General features: G+C 41.9%; 1 protein-coding gene across 5 annotated transcripts in view; it reads left to right on the top strand.

Moving 5' to 3' along the window:
• The first annotated feature begins 3,656 nt into the window (after positions 1-3,656).
• Positions 3,657-20,430, top strand: part of lrp1bb (low density lipoprotein receptor-related protein 1Bb) — a 345,314-nt gene continuing 328,540 nt past the window's right edge. For 3 of the 5 annotated variants that reach the window (XM_089133135.1, XM_089133133.1, XM_089133132.1), the window contains exon 1: positions 3,660-3,911. In XM_089133135.1, coding sequence (XP_088989261.1) covers positions 3,818-3,911 — 94 coding nt within the window. In that variant the 5' untranslated portion in view covers positions 3,660-3,817. Of the gene's footprint in view, positions 3,912-20,430 lie in introns of all 5 variants that reach the window. The other 2 variants (XR_016169265.1, XM_089133134.1) reach the window with 2 other exon arrangements.

The raw sequence follows: 20,430 nt of genomic DNA, 5'->3' as shown, positions 1-20,430 counted from the left end.
AAGGGAAACATTTGGTTTGCTGCGCTTAAAAAAAACTCATTAGATTTAGAATTGTTACAATGATGGCACAATTTAATGTATGGTGATTTGACATTTTGGAGTGAGTTCAGACAACACATTTACTTAAAGTAAATATGTAAACTTTTTTAAAATCTGTTTTTTTCAAAACAGGTTCTTCAAAAAAAATTAAAAAAAAAGAAAAACAATGTCAGAACATCTTCATTTTACACATCTGGCAACAGTTTGAGAAGCAAATATTTAGAATTTAACATGTTTACTTGCTATTACCTGTTGCATGGGTATTGAATAGGGTTAGCAGCAGAGAAGGAGCAGAATTCAATTGGATATGAAAGGTTTTTGCCATACACAGCTGTGACTATGCTCAAGAAAAATGAGTGCTGCGCATAAAAGAAGTTCAGTCCTGAAAGCCTCCAAACTGTTTGTGCTTTGGAGGGGGTCATTGCTGCACAGACACAAGTGCTTTCCCTGGAGCGAGCCATAGGCTGTGAATGTGTGGGCAGTCTATGACAGAACTTGCATTCTGTAAACACTGTCTGCAGCATCTTCTCACGTAGCCTGACCACTGGAGCACAAACAGATACTAAACATTTATCATTCAGAAATTCATTTACATTTTACATTTATTCATTTAGCTGACGCTTTTATCCAAAGTGACTTACAATTGCTATGTCAGAGGTCGCATGCCTCTGGAGCAACTAGGGTTAAATGTCTTGCTCAGGGACATATTGGTGTCTCGCAGTGGATTCGAACCTGGGTCTCCCAGTCATGCGTCTCATCCACTGTGCCATCACCACCCCTCACAAATTTTCAGCATTGAAAATTTGCATTGACAAATTCACAGCATGATCGAATGTGTTCAAAGAAAGCCATGATTTCTTGGCAATGTGTTTTTTTTTTCTCTCTCTCTGTCGTTTCTACAAATAAAATCCTTTCTCAATATTTCATGTCCATATATTTATTCATTTATTAAGCAAGATAATGTCAAGTTAGATGGTCATGGGTTTATTTTGTGATTAATAAAATGGTTACCCTTATTGCAAATTCCAGATAATCCCAAATCATATGTGACCTTACTGTGAATATTTTGTTGTATCTATAAAGGTAGGCTAATGCGTGATGAGGCGTAAAATGTTCCTTTTGCAGACATGACAAGCAACTAATTACTCCTTGTTTAGAGAAAAGTTTTATCTTCAGAATTAACCCTATTGCTTCACATTTTTGAATATATTTGATCTGTATTTCTATCTAGTATCAGCATAGTAGGGATCAGTGAAATCGATTGCCTTGGGCTATTATTGCATGGTATAGGCCAACAAGGGAGAACTTTTGTAAATATGTCAGTAGTGTTAAAGGCCAACCAATTAATATGCAGTTTCAGTGACCTTAAACATTGTTTATTGGTTTTTCTGGTCAATCATGCCTTTTTGTGAATTGAATACAAATTCAATAACCAGCATTTTAATTTAATTTATAATTGCATATTTATCATTCATCATTTCATGTTTCTGTATTTATTTTTTTTATAGACCATTTCACAAGATGTAAACAACACTGGTCCAGAAGCACTTCCTGTTTCAGTTTTTTAACACTGCATATAAGCTGGGATAAAATACAACCAACAGAACATTTAAAACTGAATCAAAAAGTTAAACAAACACATTTAAGATGTTTTCTTTACATGTGAAATAAAGAAAACAGTTACAAACTTTCTGGACCAGTGTTGTTTACATCTTGTGAAATGGTCTATAACATGCAATTGAAATTCCAGTAAATGGCACTTTTGAACCACCATTTGTAGTTTTATTACAGCATATAACACTCTTTATCAGTAAGGGGCGATTTATAAAAGAATTGACCCCTTGAGGCCTAAACCACAAAAGAAAAGAAGTCAAACCAAAAGGTTAGTGTGTTCAAAAGTAGCCTACATATTGGATGCATCCAAAGTCGCGTACTTCCCTATAGGCAAAAAACAGTATGTGACAAAAGTAGTATGTCCGAATTCGCAATACTCATAAAAGAGTATACAAAGCACACTTGACAAAGGGAGCAATGAAAGACAACGTAATTTCCTCATTATCTTAACCTGTGATGTTCCCATCACAATGTAGCAGGTGTCCAGCTAATTATCTGTTCTTACTACAGGTTTTAAAATATGTGTGTGAGTGTCTTTTGCAGCTTTCAACTGTAAAACTAGCCGTTCACTGTAAACTAGTGCCCTTCAAGGGTGCAAAAAATGCAGTTTGTCCCTTCGCTATCTCATGAGGGCATGGGAGAGGATTTATGAATAGGCTTGTTTGACTTCATGCAGCGCTGCGTAGACCCATCGACTGACTTAAAGCAGTGCATGCCGGTTAGAATTTTTGTCCGACTTGAGACAGCGCTGACACCACGTGACTGTAACATATGCCATCAGTGTCGAGAGAGCTGTTCGAGAGCCGCCGGGGGACTCAGACGATATCCAACAACACACCTAATGACTTTGAAGCAACATAACTGACTCCGCAGGTCACATGAAAATGACAATATGGAGAATGTAGTACTACGACCTTTGCACTTGACTTCTTGTCAACTTACATAAAGTCCAGAAAGTCATTGAAGAAAATGTTTAAATATTCCATGTGATTATGGCTCAACTATAAGTTTATCAAGTGACAAGAATACTTTTTGTGCGAAAAAACAAACAAAAATAACAACTTTATTCTACTATTCCTTTTCTTCCCTGCCTGAGACGAGAGTTCAAGAGATTTCCACGACGCAACTGAAGCAGTTGAAGAAGATCGCAATTCTCATACATGCGTGGAAATCTAATTTTCATTTTTTGGGTGAACTAACCCTTTAAGGACACGTGTCAGTCTTGCACACCTACACATGTTGCGCACGCGCTCTCAAGTGGTCAAGAGCAAGTGTGGGTATTTGGAAAGGCCCACATATTACACACAAATGCTACTAGCAAAGAAATGTAATTTTTAGCGGTCGTGAAGACATCATTATTTTATTTGCAGAGCGTGCATTTTTAGTATTTACACCACTTGTTGCATATGATAGACGTTCCATCGCTAACTGAAATATTTGGTTTGTGTTGTTATTTAGGTTATCTAGTGATTTTGCATTCGTCAGGAAAACAGTGTTTTGTTTAAAACATCTTTAAGATAATTGATGGTTCGTTTACTGCGCTAGGGGCGCCAAAAGTCTTGCTCGAGACGAATCTCAACATATTGCGCTGCGAAAGCATTAAAAAAGTATTTACATTAAAATATTTTATTCAAATTTACTCAACAATCTGCACATGCTTACCTCTATTATGTTATCATGGCTACATCTGCAAAGTATCCAGGCTTTGTTGCGAAAATTAAATTGCCTAAATTTAAGTTTTTTTGTTTTTTTTTTCTCCGCGTAATAGCGCATTCCCCAATGCCCTGCGATACGTCAGGTGCCTGGAACCCGTTCACAGTCAAGCTCACAGAGCGTTATTGTCCTAATCTATCCGCACACTATCCGTCTCTCTCTCTCTCTCTCTCTCTCTCTCTCTCTCTCTCTCTCTCTCTCTCTCTCTCTCTCTCTCTCTCTCTCTCTCTCTCTCTCTCTCTCTCTCTCTCTCTCTCCTCACACACTGTCGCCTGCAAGCTCATGTGTGCGCGCGCCTTGAAATCCATCTGAATGCGAGGAGTGAAGGAGGGTCGGTGCGCTCTGCAGACAAATTTCACTTGTCATTCCTGAATAACGGCGCTCTATCAGAGGGGCTGGAATCGGACTTCAGCAAAAGAAGTGCGGTGGCCTTCGCCCTCACTCAGCAACGATGTCCGAATATTTCCTCACCTTTCTCGTCATACTGGGATTCGGGGATATATTCTCAAATGTTCAGACACTAAGGGACGCTGATTCAGAGCAAGGTAAGACAGACGCAGCAGCTCTACATGAAACTTGCGCTCGCGGAGCATCCTATGATCTGTCAGCGCATCTACACATTTCGAGATGCGATGCGAGTATTTCGTCCAAAATGCATTGGATTGAATGGACAAATAGACGGGTTGAAGGTTTCACTCGCGTGTTGTAGTAGTCGATGGTGTACTAATTCAGTTCCTCGTGTCTGGTGTGGTGTACTTGTCTTAGTGCTCAGAACCATAAGTGTGCTACATGGTGTAAGAGCTCAAGCTCTCATGGCATATAGTGTGGTTTTTAAGACGGTATTTTGGAGGATATAGTTTCAGGATGTCAAAAAAAAAAGGTCTGAAAAGACCATGCCAACTTTTTATACATCTTGTTAGTATTTTTTTTTATCTATTTAATTGAGACATTAACTAGCTTATTTATTCAGAAATGCATATTTTATTGTGAAATGCATAACCCATGTTTAAACTCTTAGAAATATTTATTAAATTGTTTATTAATCTACTTTAGAATTTGTATTGACAGACATTTCTTGAATTTCTTGCTTTATTAAAACAAAGTCAGTTTGTTCTTATTCTTGATTGTTGTGTAGGCTACATTGGACTGAGTGATTTATGGTGCATTATGTTGCAACATAATATATAATAATAATAATACAATAATATATTATTATGCACTAAACTCTTAGACATATATATATATATATATATATATATATATATATATATATATATATATATATATATATATATATATATATATATATATACAAAGAGTTCAGTGCATTACTTTAATGTTGTGTGTCTTACCTTGATGATCCTCTCTCTATTACTATTTTGAGTGAACTTAAATGAAGTCATCATATTTGTTGGACCATCTTTGTTAAATTTAGTTAAACAGATTTTGAATAGTTCAAATAGCCATCCTGCAATACTTGTGACATTGTCAGTGTTATATTTTATCATAAAGTTTTGGCAACCCCAAACAACTATCTTCAAGTTATGAATGTTTAAACTTTTTCGAATTTCACAATGACTTGTATGACTTGCCAAAGGTATGACAAAGGCTTGGTGCCGAAACGTTGGTCAAATAAATTACTTGCAAGTGAGTGTGCGGTCATCTCCTTTGTTTTCTTTGGCCTGCACCTCGGATGGTGTGCGTTTGCTTAAGTGTTTTATTAAGGAACTTATATGACTTGCATTTGCTTTTGGCTGAAGAGTAGTGATTGTGAGTGACACTGTCAGAGTAATCTAAATCAATAAGGGCAGATATTTAATGAATCTTGATGTGTGAATCAATAAGTGTTGCAGGGGTTTTTTTTCACTTGCAGCAAATCCCTGTTCACCGTCGGATTGAGATAAAAGATCGTCAGCTTGTAGCACAGACAAATCTGTCAAGATTGTTTCCCCTTGTGCTCTCAATATTAGACAAGAGATGAAAAAGAGATTCTGGTTTCAAGCATCATGCACAATATACAACTCGGCAGTAATAGCAAATCTTTTATAACCAAAAACAATGTTTTTAAAACTAGTGGCCAGCTTTGCAGCTATGTCACAGAGAAAAGATTTGGTTTATTAAAAACCAAAGGGTAAAACGTGTTCTATCATAATTAGAAAATCTGCAAATTATTAAAAGTGTATATTAAACATCCAAGTTTTGTTATGTAACAACCTTTCAATGCATCAATCACGATTGACTGTCCTTTTGATACATCTAAACCATCATTAATAATTTACTTTTGAACATGATTCAATTTGACTGTCCTCTATATGTCATTTACTTATGACACCATAAATTCAACATGCCTTTGAAGCGCATTATTTAAAATCTCATTTATTTCAGTGGACAAATGTCCATCTCAAAATGTAGTTTTAAATAAATAATAATTTTTTTTCTGAAAGATTTATCTTCTTTGCGATTTAACGTCGAAGGCACACACGTGCACTGGATCCTTGTGTGTATTCATCCAGATGTGTTCAAGGAGAGAACGTGCCATTTTCAAAAGCTGCATATTCATCATATCAGATGAATGTAAATGTCACAGTGCCCTGCACCGATATAATCTGAAAAGTAGTTCGCCGAGGCTTGTGTTCTCCTGCTAAATGCCTGCATTTGTAAATCCGTCGTATGATGCATATGTTGTCCTAATTCTTAACACTGCTCATTCACTTATCACATATAAAAAAATAACAACAATCGCACTGGATTCATCAGTGTGGTTGTGACTTTAGGCCTCTTGGGATGCTTGATAAACCTCGTTCCACAGTCTGTTTAGTGAACCTTTAATCATTGTTTGCCATCTAATCTAGTGTATCGCAGCCAAGAGTTTACAACACTGGTGCAGGCGGACGGAAAGGCATCATTGAAAAGTAGTTTACTCTAACCACACTTCATTATATCAAACCCTCTTTTATCTTACCAGTGACTCTACCTTCAGATATTTATCAGCTATTACTACCAGATCAAGGTTGCTGGAAATGTTTCCCCCTTTAAGAGAGCATGGCGTGCCCCAAAAAGCAGGTTAAGCACTATCCTTTCGTAATGAAATCGGGAGGACGCCCCCAGAGCCTAATTAAATGAGATTATATCTAGGCATGCTGTGCTGGCTTATTGTCCAACTGTGATTTTTACCTGGTATTAGAAGCAAGTCAATAAATGCACAAACAGAGATTGAATACATGACCTCAGTCATGCAAAGGCGATGCTGATCGGCTACACACTACATACTATGCGTTTATGAATCTCAAAGAAAGGGCTGATATCATTGCTGTGTTACAAAATCGGGAGCTGCTTGCAGGTTATGTAGGGCATGATCATTGCACTCCCGATGCGAAGGCTGTTTTAAGTGAATTACTCGTTCCCTATCGAGGGAACTCAACACTGCGTCGATAAAATCGACTCTTTGGGGACGCTCCCTAAGCGTGCGCCTCTGAAGTATGAATGAAACTAATCCAATCCTGATTGGTGTTGCGTCGTGACGTAACATGTGACGGCATACCCGGAAGTATAAAAGTGACGCTGTCACAACACACACTAGCTTTCGCTCTTCAGCAAGCGCTTTATGTTGAAACTGTCTGTCTTATTTGGTGTTGTTTGTCTTATTATTGAAAGAAAGTATGGCCAGTGAACAATTCAAGAGGTGTGTGCATCCCTGCCCTCGTTTCATCACGGGTGGGGACGCACACTCTCTATGTGTGTATTGTTTGGGAGTGCAGCACGCACGGGCAGCTCTCGAGGGGGCTGCTTGTGAAATGTGTGAGGCTTTGCCTATTAGAGTGCTGCGCTCCCGGCTGGCGTGCTTTGACGAGCACGGTCAGGCTCGCGTTCCCCAGGGTTCCGGTCCCGCATATGTCGAGGCGATGCGGCGACTGAGATCCTGGGGTTCGCAGCGGGATCTGGCGGAGGAGAGTGAGAATGCTGAGGCATTTTCTCGCTCGCCATCGGCTGGTCCCGCAGCCTCTGAGAGTGGTGTGGGAGCCCGCGCTGCGGTTTCTCCTACCCGCGATCAGGTCCCGGTGCTTGAGCTGTCTACTTCTGAGGAAGGGGACGTGCTCAGCATCGATGCGGACGACCGTGATCTCAGCACGCCATCACGCGGCCTGGGTTATGAGGAGCTGGTGGAGGTTGTGACACGCGCTGTGGCCAGACTAAACATCAGCTGGCCACAACATGAGCAGGAAACGCAAGTCACCAGTAAAATGGACGAGCGTTACCTGCAGCGCAGGTCACAGCCTCACCGCCGGGGTCTGCCGTTTTTCCCTGATCTCCATAAAGAGATCTCGAGAACGTGGGAAAGACCGCATTCGTCCCGTATTTCGAGTCCCAATGTAATAGATTACAGCAATGTTATGGGGGCTCGAGATATGGGATATGGGAAGATGCCGAAGGTGGAGGAGGCTTTAGCGAGCTATCTCTCTCCCGAATCGGCGTCTTCCCTAAAGACCCCGGTGTTGCCTAGTAAGCCCTGCAGAGAGACATCTGCATTGGTGGGCAGGGCTTACATGGCGGCGGGTCGGGCTGGTTCGTGTCTGCACTCAATGGCGATTTTGCAGGCATACCAGGCCGACCTCCTGAAAGATTTGGATGAGGGGGAGGGGCCTACTCCTGAAGATGTCGCGGAGTTGAGGAAGGCCGCAGATTTGTCTCTCCGGGCCACTAGGGAAGCGGCCAGCGCTATTGGCCGCTCTATGGCGGCCATGGTGGCCACGGAGAGGCATCTGTGGCTGAACTTATCCGGTATTAAAGAAAAGGATAGGTCCTTCCTGCTGGATGCGCCGCTTTCGGCTTCTGGCCTGTTCGGCGACGCCGTTAATTCGGTTGTCGACAGGTTTCAGGAGTCGAGAAAACAATCTGCGGCGTTCCAGCAGTACCTCCCCCGGAAAGCGAAGGCCAAATCTAGTAGGGGGGGGCAAAGCAATCAGCCCCAGCCATCAGCCAGCTCCTCCCACAGGGCAGAGCAGAAGGAGAGCGTTTCCTCTAGAGCCCCCCCTCCGGGGTCTTGGCAACAGAGGAAACGCTCCCAAAAACCGAAGTCCTCCAGCCAGAGGGGCGACCTGAGGGACGTCATTCAGGCTAAGAGGACTTCGGAAAAGAGGTCCTAGCCAAGGCAGGACTTCAGAGGGCTGCCCCCTCCGCAGTGAGACAACCGAGGTTGTTCTCACAACGGGGCCCTCTAGGAAAAGATGCAGGTCCGCCGTTAACAGCGCTTCGGGCCGCATCAATTTCCAGCGAAAAGACACCAGAGGCCAGCCTCGAGAGGCTGGTACCCTTAGCAGATTTTGTAGAGGGATGGTATCATCTTCCCAACATATCTCCATGGGTCCTGCAGATAATACGAGTTGGGTACAGACTGCAGTTCGCGCACCGCCCCCCCAAGTTCTCTGGGGTGGTGCTCACTGCGGTGGTCCCAGAGCAGGCTCAGGTGTTGGAACAAGAAGTACAGACTCTGCTGTCGAAAGGAGCCATAGAACGTGTTCTTCCGGTAGACAGGGAGTCCGGGTTTTACAGCCGGTACTTTATAGTTCCAAAGAAGGATGGGGGGTTAAGGCCAATTTTGGATCTCAGGGTGTTGAACCGGTCTCTGAGAAGGTTCAAATTCAGAATGTTGACCATTCCAACAATCGTGAGTCAAATCAGATCCGAGGACTGGTTTGTCACGATAGATCTGAAAGACGCCTATTTTCACATCTCCATCCTTCCTTGTCACAGGAGGTACCTGAGGTTCGCTTTCGGGGGCGAAGCATACCAATATCGGGTTCTTCCGTTCGGCCTAGCACTCTCTCCCCGCACATTTACCAAGTGTATGGACGTGGCCCTTGCTCCACTGAGACTTCAGGGGATTCGCGTATTGAATTATCTCGACGACTGGCTTATTTTGGCCCAGTCTCGGGAGATGGCAGTTCGGCATCGAGATGTCGTTCTTGGCCATATTCAAAAATTGGGGTTAAGACTCAATTTGAAGAAGAGTGTGCTAGAACCGTCCCAGGGCACGACCTTTTTGGGAGTCGTGTGGAACTCGATTACAATGCAGGCACGTATGTCTCCCGCACGTATCGAGTCAATTCTGGCGATGGTGTCCAGGGTGAGGCTAGGTCAGGCCGTCACTGTGAAACACTTTCAAAGGATGCTGGGCCTCATGGCAGCGGCATCCAACATTATTCCTCTGGGCCTCCTTCACATGAGGCCCCTCCAGTGGTGGTTGAAGACCAAGGGGTTCTCACCCAAAGGAAATCCGTTCCGTATGATCAGAGTAACGCGCAAGTGCCTTCAGTCTCTGCAAATATGGAAGAAGCCTTGGTTCCTATCCCAAGGGCCAGTGTTGGGGGTGTCATGTCGCCGGGAAACCGTTTCGACAGACGCCTCCCTTACGGGCTGGGGCGCGGTCATGGACGGCCGCTTTACCAGGGGTCTGTGGCAGGACCATCATCGCACTTGGCATATAAATTGCCTGGAGATGATGGCGGTATTCAAGGCTTTGAGGAGCTTCCTCCCAGACATCGAGGGTCGCCACGTCCTTATACGGACAGACAATACGTCAGTGGTGGCCTATCTGAACCGACAGGGGGGACTCAGATCGCGCCCTCTGTGCAAACTGGCGCATCAGATTATCCTTTGGTCCCAGGGAAAGATATTGTCAATAAGGGCAATGTATATCCCAGGGGTTCAGAATCGGGGAGCAGACATCCTGTCGAGGCAGGGGCTGAGGCCCGGGGAATGGAGACTTCATCCGGATGTGGTGAAGTCGATATGGGAGAGGTTCGGACCGATGGAAGTGGATCTGTTTGCGTCTCGAGAGACGTCCCACTGTCCACTTTGGTTCTCCCTCTCACATCCAGCCCCACTGGGGTTGGATGCCATGGTACAGGCTTGGCCGAGGCTTCGCCTGTATGCTTTCCCCCCGATCGCTCTGCTCCCAGGGGTCCTGGAGAGGGTCCGTCAAGAGGGCATCAGTCTACTTCTGGTTGCCCCGAGATGGCCGACACGAGTATGGTTCTCGGATATAATATCACTCCTCATAGCTCCGCCATGGCCGATTCCTCTGAGGAGGGATCTATTGTCTCAGGCGGAGGGCACAATCTTCCACCCTCGCCCAGAGTTGTGGAAGCTGTGGGTCTGGCCTCTGAGGGGGTTCAGTACCTAAATGCTGGCTTATCAGCTGAGGTGGTTGAAACCATACTTAGCTCTAGGGCCCCATCTACCAGGAGATTATATGGCCTCAAGTGGAAGGTGTTTCACACTTGGTGTGGAGAACGAAGGTTGGATCCAGTAAACTGCCCAGTGGCTTCAGTTCTGGAATTCCTTCAGGATCGTTTCTCTGCGGGTCTCTCCCCGTCCACTCTTAAGGTGTACGTGGCTGCCGTTTCGGCTTTCCACGCGCCAGTAGATGGTGGACCTCTGGGGAGGCACCAGTTGGTCATTAGGTTTCTCCGTGGTGCTTGGAGGATGAGGCCGGCGATCAGGTCCAGGGTGCCTGCCTGGGATCTGGCAATAGTTCTGGAAGGGTTGTCCCTCGCTCCCTTCGAACCTTTAGAGTCGGCTTCGCCTAAGGACTTAACGTTGAAAATGGTCTTTCTCTTAGCGATTACCTCTCTTAAGAGGGTGGGAGATCTCCAGGCCCTGGCGGTAACGCCAGCTTGCTTGGAGTTTGCCCCTGGCAAAGTAAAGGCCTTTTTGCACCCGAGTCCGGGCTACGTGCCTAAAGTTCCTTCGAGTACGGCTCGCTCTGTAGTCCTTCAGGCATTCCATCCTCCACCTCATGTGTCGGCGGGAGAAGAGAGGCTTCACTTGCTCTGCCCCGTCAGAGCTTTGAGTGTATACTTGGAAAAGTCTGCTTCTTGGAGAAGATCTGACCAGTTGTTAGTATGCTTTGGGTCACCTAAGAGGGGGCTCCCGGCGACCAAACAAACTATAAGTAACTGGATTGTCCAGGCTATTACTGAGGCTTACAAGGTGCGTGGGGTTCCTTCACCTTTGGCCTTAAGGGCTCACTCGACTAGAGGCATGGCTTCCTCTAGGGCCCTTCTGTCGGGAGTACCTCTGCAGGAGATTTGTGAGGCAGCCGGCTGGGCTACCCCGCATACTTTCATCAGGTTTTACAGTCTCAGCCTTCCCAGTACGCCCGGTGCACACGTACTCGGCCCTTGCTGAGTGCCTAATCAGTTTCACTCTGGGGCGGGTCTGTTCGGTGCGTGGCCTAGTGGGTACTCGTTCCCCAAAGAGTCGATTTTATCGACGCAGTGTTGAGTTCCCTCGATAGGGAACGTCTCGGGTTATGACTATAACCCTTGTTCCCTGAGAAGGGAACGAGACACTGCGTCGTGTTGCCACGCCCCCTTTTCAGACCCTTGAGCGTCTTGCTTCATCGCGAGGCTAGTGTGTGTTGTGACAGCGTCACTTTTATACTTCCGGGTATGCCGTCACATGTTACGTCACGACGCAACACCAATCAGGATTGGATTAGTTTCATTCATACTTCAGAGGCGCACGCTTAGGGAGCGTCCCCAAAGAGTCGATTTTATCGACGCAGTGTCTCGTTCCCTTCTCAGGGAACAAGGGTTATAGTCATAACCCGAGACGTTTTTTTTACATATACCAAAGGCACTGATCCCATGCCGTAGGCCTACTGAGACGAGTTAAAAAGTAAAAAAAAAAAGTTTTTAGTTCTCACTAGTATATTGTTATAGTATAAATTGAATGTAAGAATATAATATGATACGTTATATTTTATATCTTATGATTGTTATTATTGCACAATTAGCTTGAATGGCAACATGCAAATGAAAACCTATTGAACTCAATTAGTGTTTTTTGTGTTCCAAATCGGTAATTTACAAGATTCCATGATGGTTAGGATGCCTCCTTAAGGCTAATTCACGCTGCACCGACAGACACCGACCAACGGCAAAAGACGGATCAGTGTGTTGCCCTTGTTGCCGTCTGTTGCCATTGTCTGCTCTTGTTTTAGTCGATTGAACATGTTAATTCGGTGTTTGTTGGGTCATGGACGCTGATTTACTATAATCATGTGATTGGCAGCATTAGTCGGCATCTGTGCGGTGTGAATTTGCCTTTTAGTGGGCAGCTGCTATGTAGGTAACTGAGGTTTTGGAACATGGGTGTGTTTGCTCAGCACTTTCACTCAACGTTAAAGACTGACGTTCTCAGGTTGGTCTACATTTATTTTCATAGGTGGTTTACGTCAATGTCTGAACAGTTTTACTATAAAAAGTGTTTGTTTTCTTTAAATATATCTGCCATATGGAACTCATTTAAAGGCGGTTTATTGTTAGTCATGGTTAGGTGTTTTCTCCCTCTCTACTAGGTCATTTGTCCTGTGGTCTCAGTCTCCAAAGAAAATTAGAACTGCCACAGCTTGGTGAATGACCTTGTAATTATCCCGTTGACACTCTATAAAACGGGAAGCAATAAGGCATGCTAATCCTGAGCCAAATTACTTGCTGAAAGGGGGTTTAGAATGAACAACACAAGAGCTTTGCTTTGTCATCTCCCTTGACAAAGCAAAGCTCTTGTGTTGTAGGTAAGAGCAGCAGCCTTGCTTCTGGAAGTGATTCATCTAGCACCTGTGTGGCAGGCTTCATTGTTTTTGTTGGCGTTCTGTTGCACGCCCCATTTATTCCAATTGAAGTTCCGTTGAAGTTGGCCACACATTCAGCTGAGTCATTAAGTGTTCTGACCTTTGACAGATCGAGTCGTTGTGGCTGAGCTTTGCAGTTGGAGCTTACACTGCAATGCACAGGTAATCTGCTGGCCTATGACATCATGTACATCTGTATTCCGTGTTGACATGCTGGAATCTGCTCTGTGGGAGCTATTGGAGAAGGTCAAGATGTTTTTTTGGACCACATGTTTTTCCATCCTCTCTGCAAGGTCCAAAATGAACTTGTCGAATTCTCCGGGCTATCAATATGTCTTGCATTTAACTAGCAGTGTTTTGCCTTATTTTTAATTAAAATAAATCATTATGTCAGTCCTGTAACAAACTGGCCTGTGGGATAGGCTGCAGTATCCCTGTCACCCAATATTAGCCAAACGCTTTGGAGAATGGATGGAGATATTTTTGTCTATGGCAATAGAATTATTTATCTGCCCTATTTTGTCTGCATATTATGACAAATATTGGAAATCATTAATTGTGTCATTCAGAGCATAATTTACAATAAAGTCCCATTATTTAATATTGGTTAATGCATTAACTAACATTAACTGTTACAGTAGTCATACATTTTTGTTATCGATAAAACTACAAAAATACTACTGATCATTATTAGTTCATAATGGACCATATTGAGGGCTACCTTGTTAGGTAATTTGTACATTAGTGACAATCTGACTTAACATTTTTTCAATTTGATTTAAAAGGGTAGTTCACGCACAGAATTGAAAATTCTGACATCATGTATTCGGTCACAGTTTTGGTCACCATTGACCTCCATTGTATATCAGAAAAAATGCTGAAAATATTTTATTTTTCATTTCATTTTCCACAAGAAAGCCATACAGTTTTGAAACGACATGTTAATTATGTTAAAAGACATATTGAGGAAATGATGGCAGAATTTAAATTTTTTGGGGTAAAACATCATCTCAAATCGTTTGCAATTAACACTTTAATTTGCATGCCAAATCCAAATTGTTCTCACGTGCTCTCTGAGTGTTAACTTTGGAGCCTGTGAATAGTTCTTGAAATGTATTCACGTCAGTGGCCGTGGCTTGAGCACAGTATTTTGGATGCTTTTTAATAGCACAGCCAGGAGAGTGCATATGTTGTTATAATTTGAGGATGTATGCATCCATTTTAATTGGATCTGGACAACATTGCACCATTTTCAGAAAACAGTCTGTCAGCTGTTAGATCTGGTAGAACACATGGTGGTATGCTGTTACCGTAGGCAAGTGCTTGGTGAATCACTTTTGGTCTGGGGTGAAGACCCATGTTCAGAGTTGCTTTTTCACTGTTGTTGAATGCATTATTCAGTAGTTTAAGATCAAGCTTTTTTTTGGTGACATGTGCAGCATACCTTAAGTAATGTGATTAATGAAGCAGTGGATCTTCTCTCTTTCCATATTTTGTCCTTTGTGGAAGGGTTCCGGTCTTTATGAAACATTATTAGAATACATGGAAAGAATTCAATTAGAATTTGACAAAAAGAGATAATGAATTATGAGTATGAAATAATTTATCAGTGTTTATTGTTTTATACTGAAGACTGAAATGAAAGATTAGCAAATATTCTTAATAAGCAAAACAATGTGCTTTTGTGAAGGGCAGAGGAAATGACTTATTGTCTCTGTTGATAACAAAAACACAAAGACGATTCCCTTTAATAAGAAACCGTTTTCAAAACCAGATATTTGGTACCTGTGCATCTGATGAGTTGTACATATTTATTTAAAAATAAATGAGTCAGCAACAGGTATTGAAAGGGAAAAGAATATTCAAATAATACAGTTGTTGTGTTTTTACACTTTGTTCATTTGAGGCGACTGCAAGCGGTTTGCATAAATCTTGACATGCATTATATACATAATCCAGATGGGTTTGTTCAGAGTTCTGGTCTGAGTACAGTTAAATAACAAAAACAGTGGTTCATTGTTTGTTTATGTTAGTTCACAGTGCATTAAGTAACATTAACAAACTTTGATTTTAATAATGTATTAGGTTGAAATACTTAACAATAACTAAGATTAATAAATAAATTAGTTACTGTTAACTTTGTTAACTAATGAAAGCTAATTGAAAAATGTTACAAAATACCCTAACATAGAAAAGTCATACTTTTATTCAGCATTGACTAATTTATTTGATCAAAAGTGACAATAAATACAATTATGATGTTATAAAATATATATATATTTTTTTATTTAAAACATATATCAATAAATAAATCCAGGAAGAAAATGTTTCATGGTTTCCACAAAAATATTAAGCACAAATGTTTTCAAAATGTATCCTGAGCAACAAATCAGCATATTAGACTATTTCAGAAAGCACACGTGACCTTGAAGACTGGCTGCTGAAAACAGCTATTTTAAATTGTAATAAGATTTACTGTATTTTTGATCAAATGTGGCCTATAGCAAACAAAAGTTATTTCAAAACCATTACAAAATCTTACCAACCACAAACTTTTGAACTTCAGTAATGGAATATATAGTTCCATGTATAATGTAAAAAGTAAAAATATGAAATGATATAGGAAAACGCATATGTAAATAGAAAATTAACTGAGATCTCACCACAGCTACATTGGACCAAAAATAATCTCTTTTAAGTCGCTTTGGATAAAACCATCTTGTAAATACATAAATATGAATGTAAATGTTAACGTAAAAAGAGGTGTAAGACAGTGTGAATACTAAACGAACAGGGTATTTCTTGCACCCCATTCACTTTTTGGTTCAATAAGGGATCTGAGTTTCATTCTATTAAAGATGACTCAGACATGCCATAAGGGTTTTGATGGGTTTAAAACTAATGCTAGATTCAGAGCAATATATGCAGACAGTGGACCAGAGCTGCAGAGATTCAACAGTCTGTGAGACAGGGCTAAAGTATAAAGAATAAAGCCTATCAGTCTGACATCTTGAGCCCAGTAGTTTGGGCACTTATAGCATGTAGCTGTTGAAAATTTAAAAAGCATCATAACATCACCAAAGGTTCTTTCAGTCTATAAAGATAGACTTATCTTGTCATTATTAAAAAAAATAATAATAATGTTTTTGGGCTTGCTCCTCAAGGTGCCCTGTTGATATCAGTGGTTCACTCACTTGACATATGGCAAATAAGTCCACACACAGAGAGAGAGAGAGATAGATAGAGAGAGAGGCTTTAAACGTTTATTTTTTATAATTCATCATATTTCAATCCAATATTTTACTGAAAAATCTGCAAATATATATATATATATATATATATATATATATATATATATATATATATATATAAACACACACACAATCCAATCAATTCAGATTACATCCCTTTCATTAAATCTTTAAAGGGGAATTCGGTAACTCTAGCCACTTATTCGCTGATTTTCACTTTTCTTGTCGCATGTTTTCTCAACGAGCTCCCCCTACAGCTGTGGTGCAAATATTTCACAACACTGTCGTAAATTCACTTGCGGCGCCCTCCTCCCCTTTCTACCATAGACACGCTCATGTGCTTTTGTTGTTGTCGGATCCGGTGTGTTGAACAAATGAGACCCAGACACTCCAACTTTATCGTATGGCGCTATGTCTACCGAGGTGGGTAATACATCATACGTATCATTTAACATTGACCTGTACATTTTTGTATTCTGTTATCAGCCATAATCTGTAACACGGGGGTGGGCGGATGAATCTAGCAAACATTACCGCTTGTACTTATCTTAGTTATAGATTAATCTACCCCTAAAAGGAACTGTCATAAAGTTTATCTTATAATTGTACAGACAAAGCTCACGTTGCAGTCTTTTCTAACGTTGACAGGATACATTATTGGTTACAATTAATGTTTTACATGTTATCATAGAACAATTATAGATCATAATGGAGTCTACCAAAGTATAAACAATTTTATTGACACAGAAACGCTGTACTTTAGCTCTTGCCATTCCGTAAACACACGACCAATATTTAGTCTTGTTCCCGAACCAGTTCCCGAAATCCTATTTTTACGCATCTTCCAAATTGTCACCTTGGCTGTTCCTAAAAGGTAATTTAACAAAACCATTTTTCTCCGATCACTGACTTTGTACTTTGGACCACTAATAAACACTTAAGAAAATTCCTCATCTATGCTTTCAAAACAAACCTCAAAAATGTAAAATACCTTTTAACCTTTCACACTGGATAAACAAATGATCAACAGTTTCCTCTGTTCCGCAAAAAGGACATTCCATCTCTATTTCTGGATTCAGGTGTGCCACGTGTCTGTTCATAGCTATTATACCATACACCACCAGTCTCCACTGTAAATCTGCTGTACACTTCTCAATAGGAGGTTTGTACAGAGATCTCCAGAATCCTCTGAAGACTGGACCAACTCTTCTCAAAACAGTTTGATGAGACACTTTAACACACACAATGTATAATGCCGTTTTGCCAATGTCTTGAAGTAATCCCAACTCTGGATCTTCATCATCCGGACCTTCCTGTGCAGCAGAGACCCATATTGCTGGAAAGCTGAAGCTCCATCCCTGCGGTAGGCGCTCCCAGTGCTTCTCTGCAGGCTCCAGGCAGCGCTGAGCGCACTTCCTCCAACATCTGACCCACGAGACGTAGAGCATTCCTTTCTTTTGCTGAATTGAATCAGCATTTGAATTGCCATCCTCCACCCATTCTCATCCCTTAAATGCTCGATCTTCGTACATCCCGCTCTCACCAGACAGTTCCACACACTGCTTGAAGACAAAATATTTGTTTGTATCAAAAAGTTATGAAACAGTGGTTCCCCCATAATCCAGTCCCGTGGTCCCAAATCTCTCTGGTCACAGGAAAAAGTCATGTTCCACACTTTTAGCTTTTGGATTGGTAGAATGAAGTCAAATGATAAAATCCAGTTCATTAACTTTCAGTAAAAACAGCTGCTCGTCGTATCCCAGATTCAATGTTCTTCTTAACAGAGCGCATGCCACATTTGTCCAGCCCACATCCTCCTCATACAGCAGTCTCTGCACTGCCTGTAAACGAAAGGTATTGATACATATTTATACTTACATCAATCAGGCCTTGTCCCCCCTTTTGAGTTGGAAGATACAGAGCTGACACAGGAATCCAATGCTGTCCTGACCAAAATCACCCCACCAACATTCTCTGGATGCTTTTGACAATGTCATCTGGTGGCTCTAAAACGTTGAGTCTGTGCCATAACATGGAGTTTTGTAACTAGCTTTGTAACTTGTGTCTAGCTAAGTGTCTGGCTTAGCTAGACACAACTTAGCAGACACCTTCTCCAACAAACCCTCCCAGTTCTTTTTCATATTCCTAAAAACGCACACACACAAAAAACACTTCTCTTCCCCAATGCAATCCCCCAGGAAGTGAAGGTGGCCCACTATTTTCCCACTGGCCCACAATAAACCATTACTTCTTTTCCAATTGACTTTAGCTTAAGATGCTTTCTCGTAAACATCCAAACTCTCACATAATATTTGCATATCTTCTTTCCCAGTAACACAAATAGTTACATCATCAGCTAGACTCTAAAGTTGCCCTGAGAAAGGACACCCCTGTCGAATACCCCTTTTCACCAGCAATGGATTGGTCAAACCATTCCCCATCTTAAGAATTATTGAAGCCTCATTATACAACAATTTGGTCCATGAAATAAAACAATTCCCAAACCCAAATGATTTCAAGACTTTAAACATGTAATCTTGACCCAGCTTTCTCCTGATCAATAGACAAAATCCAAAAATCCTCTAAGGGATTAGCCAGCCACCCTGCGGAAAAAGCGAATTTCGGCGCCTGTATCTGGGATCTTGTCCTTTCGGTCATGACCCAAAGCTCATGACCATAGGTGAGAGTAGGAACATAGATTGACCGGTAAATCGAGAGCTTTGCCTTTTGGCTCATCTCCTTCTTCACCAGAACAGACCGGTACAGCGATCCCGTCACTGCAGAAGCTGCTCTGATCCGTCTGTCAATCTCCCGCTCCATCCTTCCCTCTCGTGAACAAAACCCCAATATACTTAAAATCCTCCACTTGAGGCAAGATCTCTCCACCAACCTGAGGCAGGATCTCTCCACCAACCTGAAATGGCCAAGCCACCCTTTTCTGACTGAGGACCATGTCCTCGGATTTGGAGGTGCTGATTTTAATCTCAGCCGCTTCACACTCTGCTGCAAACCGTCCCAATGCATGCTAAAGGTCCTGGTCTGAAGGGCCCAACACGACAACATAATCCGCAAAGAGCAGAGACGAAGTTGTGTGGTCTCCAAACCTGACACCTAGAAATGTTGTCCTTAAAAACTATGAACAAAACCGGCAACAAAGGGCAGAGTCCAACATGCACCGGGAAGAAGTCTGACTTACAGCCGGCAATGCGAACCAAGCTCCTGCTTTGGTCATACAGGGACCGGACAGCCTTTAGCAAAGGACCCCAGACCCCATACTCCTGGAGCACCCTCCACAGATTGGGACACAGTTGAATGCCTTCTCCACATGTGGATTGGTTGGGCAAACTCCCATGAACCCTCCAGCACCCTGTAGAGGGTATAGAGCTGGTCGAAATTTTCCACGGCTTGGACGAAATCCGCACTGTTCCTCCTGAATCCGAGGTTGAATCTGAGGTTGCTTATTTTCTTAACACACTCTGCAATTTCCTAAACAATTCCACATGATCTGAGCCATTGTTTGGAGCATAAACATTTAATGAAAATAAGTTTTAACTTATTTACTTCTCCAGCAAACATTAAAACTCTACCCTTTTCTATTTCTTCAGTTGACAAATTTTTTCAAGTTCAAATTCTTTGAAAAAAGAATAGCTACTCCAGAAACCATTGATTCAATTATTTTACTTTACGTTTTATAGGGGTTTTATCCCTTCATAATTTTGCAAGAAACTTTTTTTTAAAATGAAATCTCTTTCTCTGACTGAGTTCATCTTCTCCAACCTTCCTCTGCCAATAACGAACAGAAGCCTCGAGCCTCTTCAGATCAGAAAAGTAATTCCGCACATCAACAGATTTTCCAAAGGTTTCCTCGAAGAATGTATTTATTTTATCAAGTGAATAAACATGCTCACAGCTTATTTGCGAAACATCTGACACATCGGAGAAATCAGACAACCCACCACCATTTTCATCATCATCATCATCATCATTATCATTGTTTGCGTCATCATCATTCATCTGACTTATATTCTCTGACCTCTCCACAGTATCACCCTGCCCAGACCCCTGTACCACAGTTGTTTTCTTAACAGCCTCAGTTACAACATTAACTCTCTTCATTTACCCTGTTTTGTCTTACTACCAGAAGCTTCCTATGGATATTTTTTTTTTCATTTTTAG

This window comes from Pimephales promelas, chromosome 7 (genome assembly GCF_988280905.1).
Source record: "Pimephales promelas chromosome 7, fPimPro1.hap1.1, whole genome shotgun sequence".
Classification (NCBI taxonomy): domain Eukaryota; kingdom Metazoa; phylum Chordata; class Actinopteri; order Cypriniformes; family Leuciscidae; genus Pimephales; species Pimephales promelas.
This window is presented reverse-complemented; position numbering and strand designations above follow the sequence as displayed.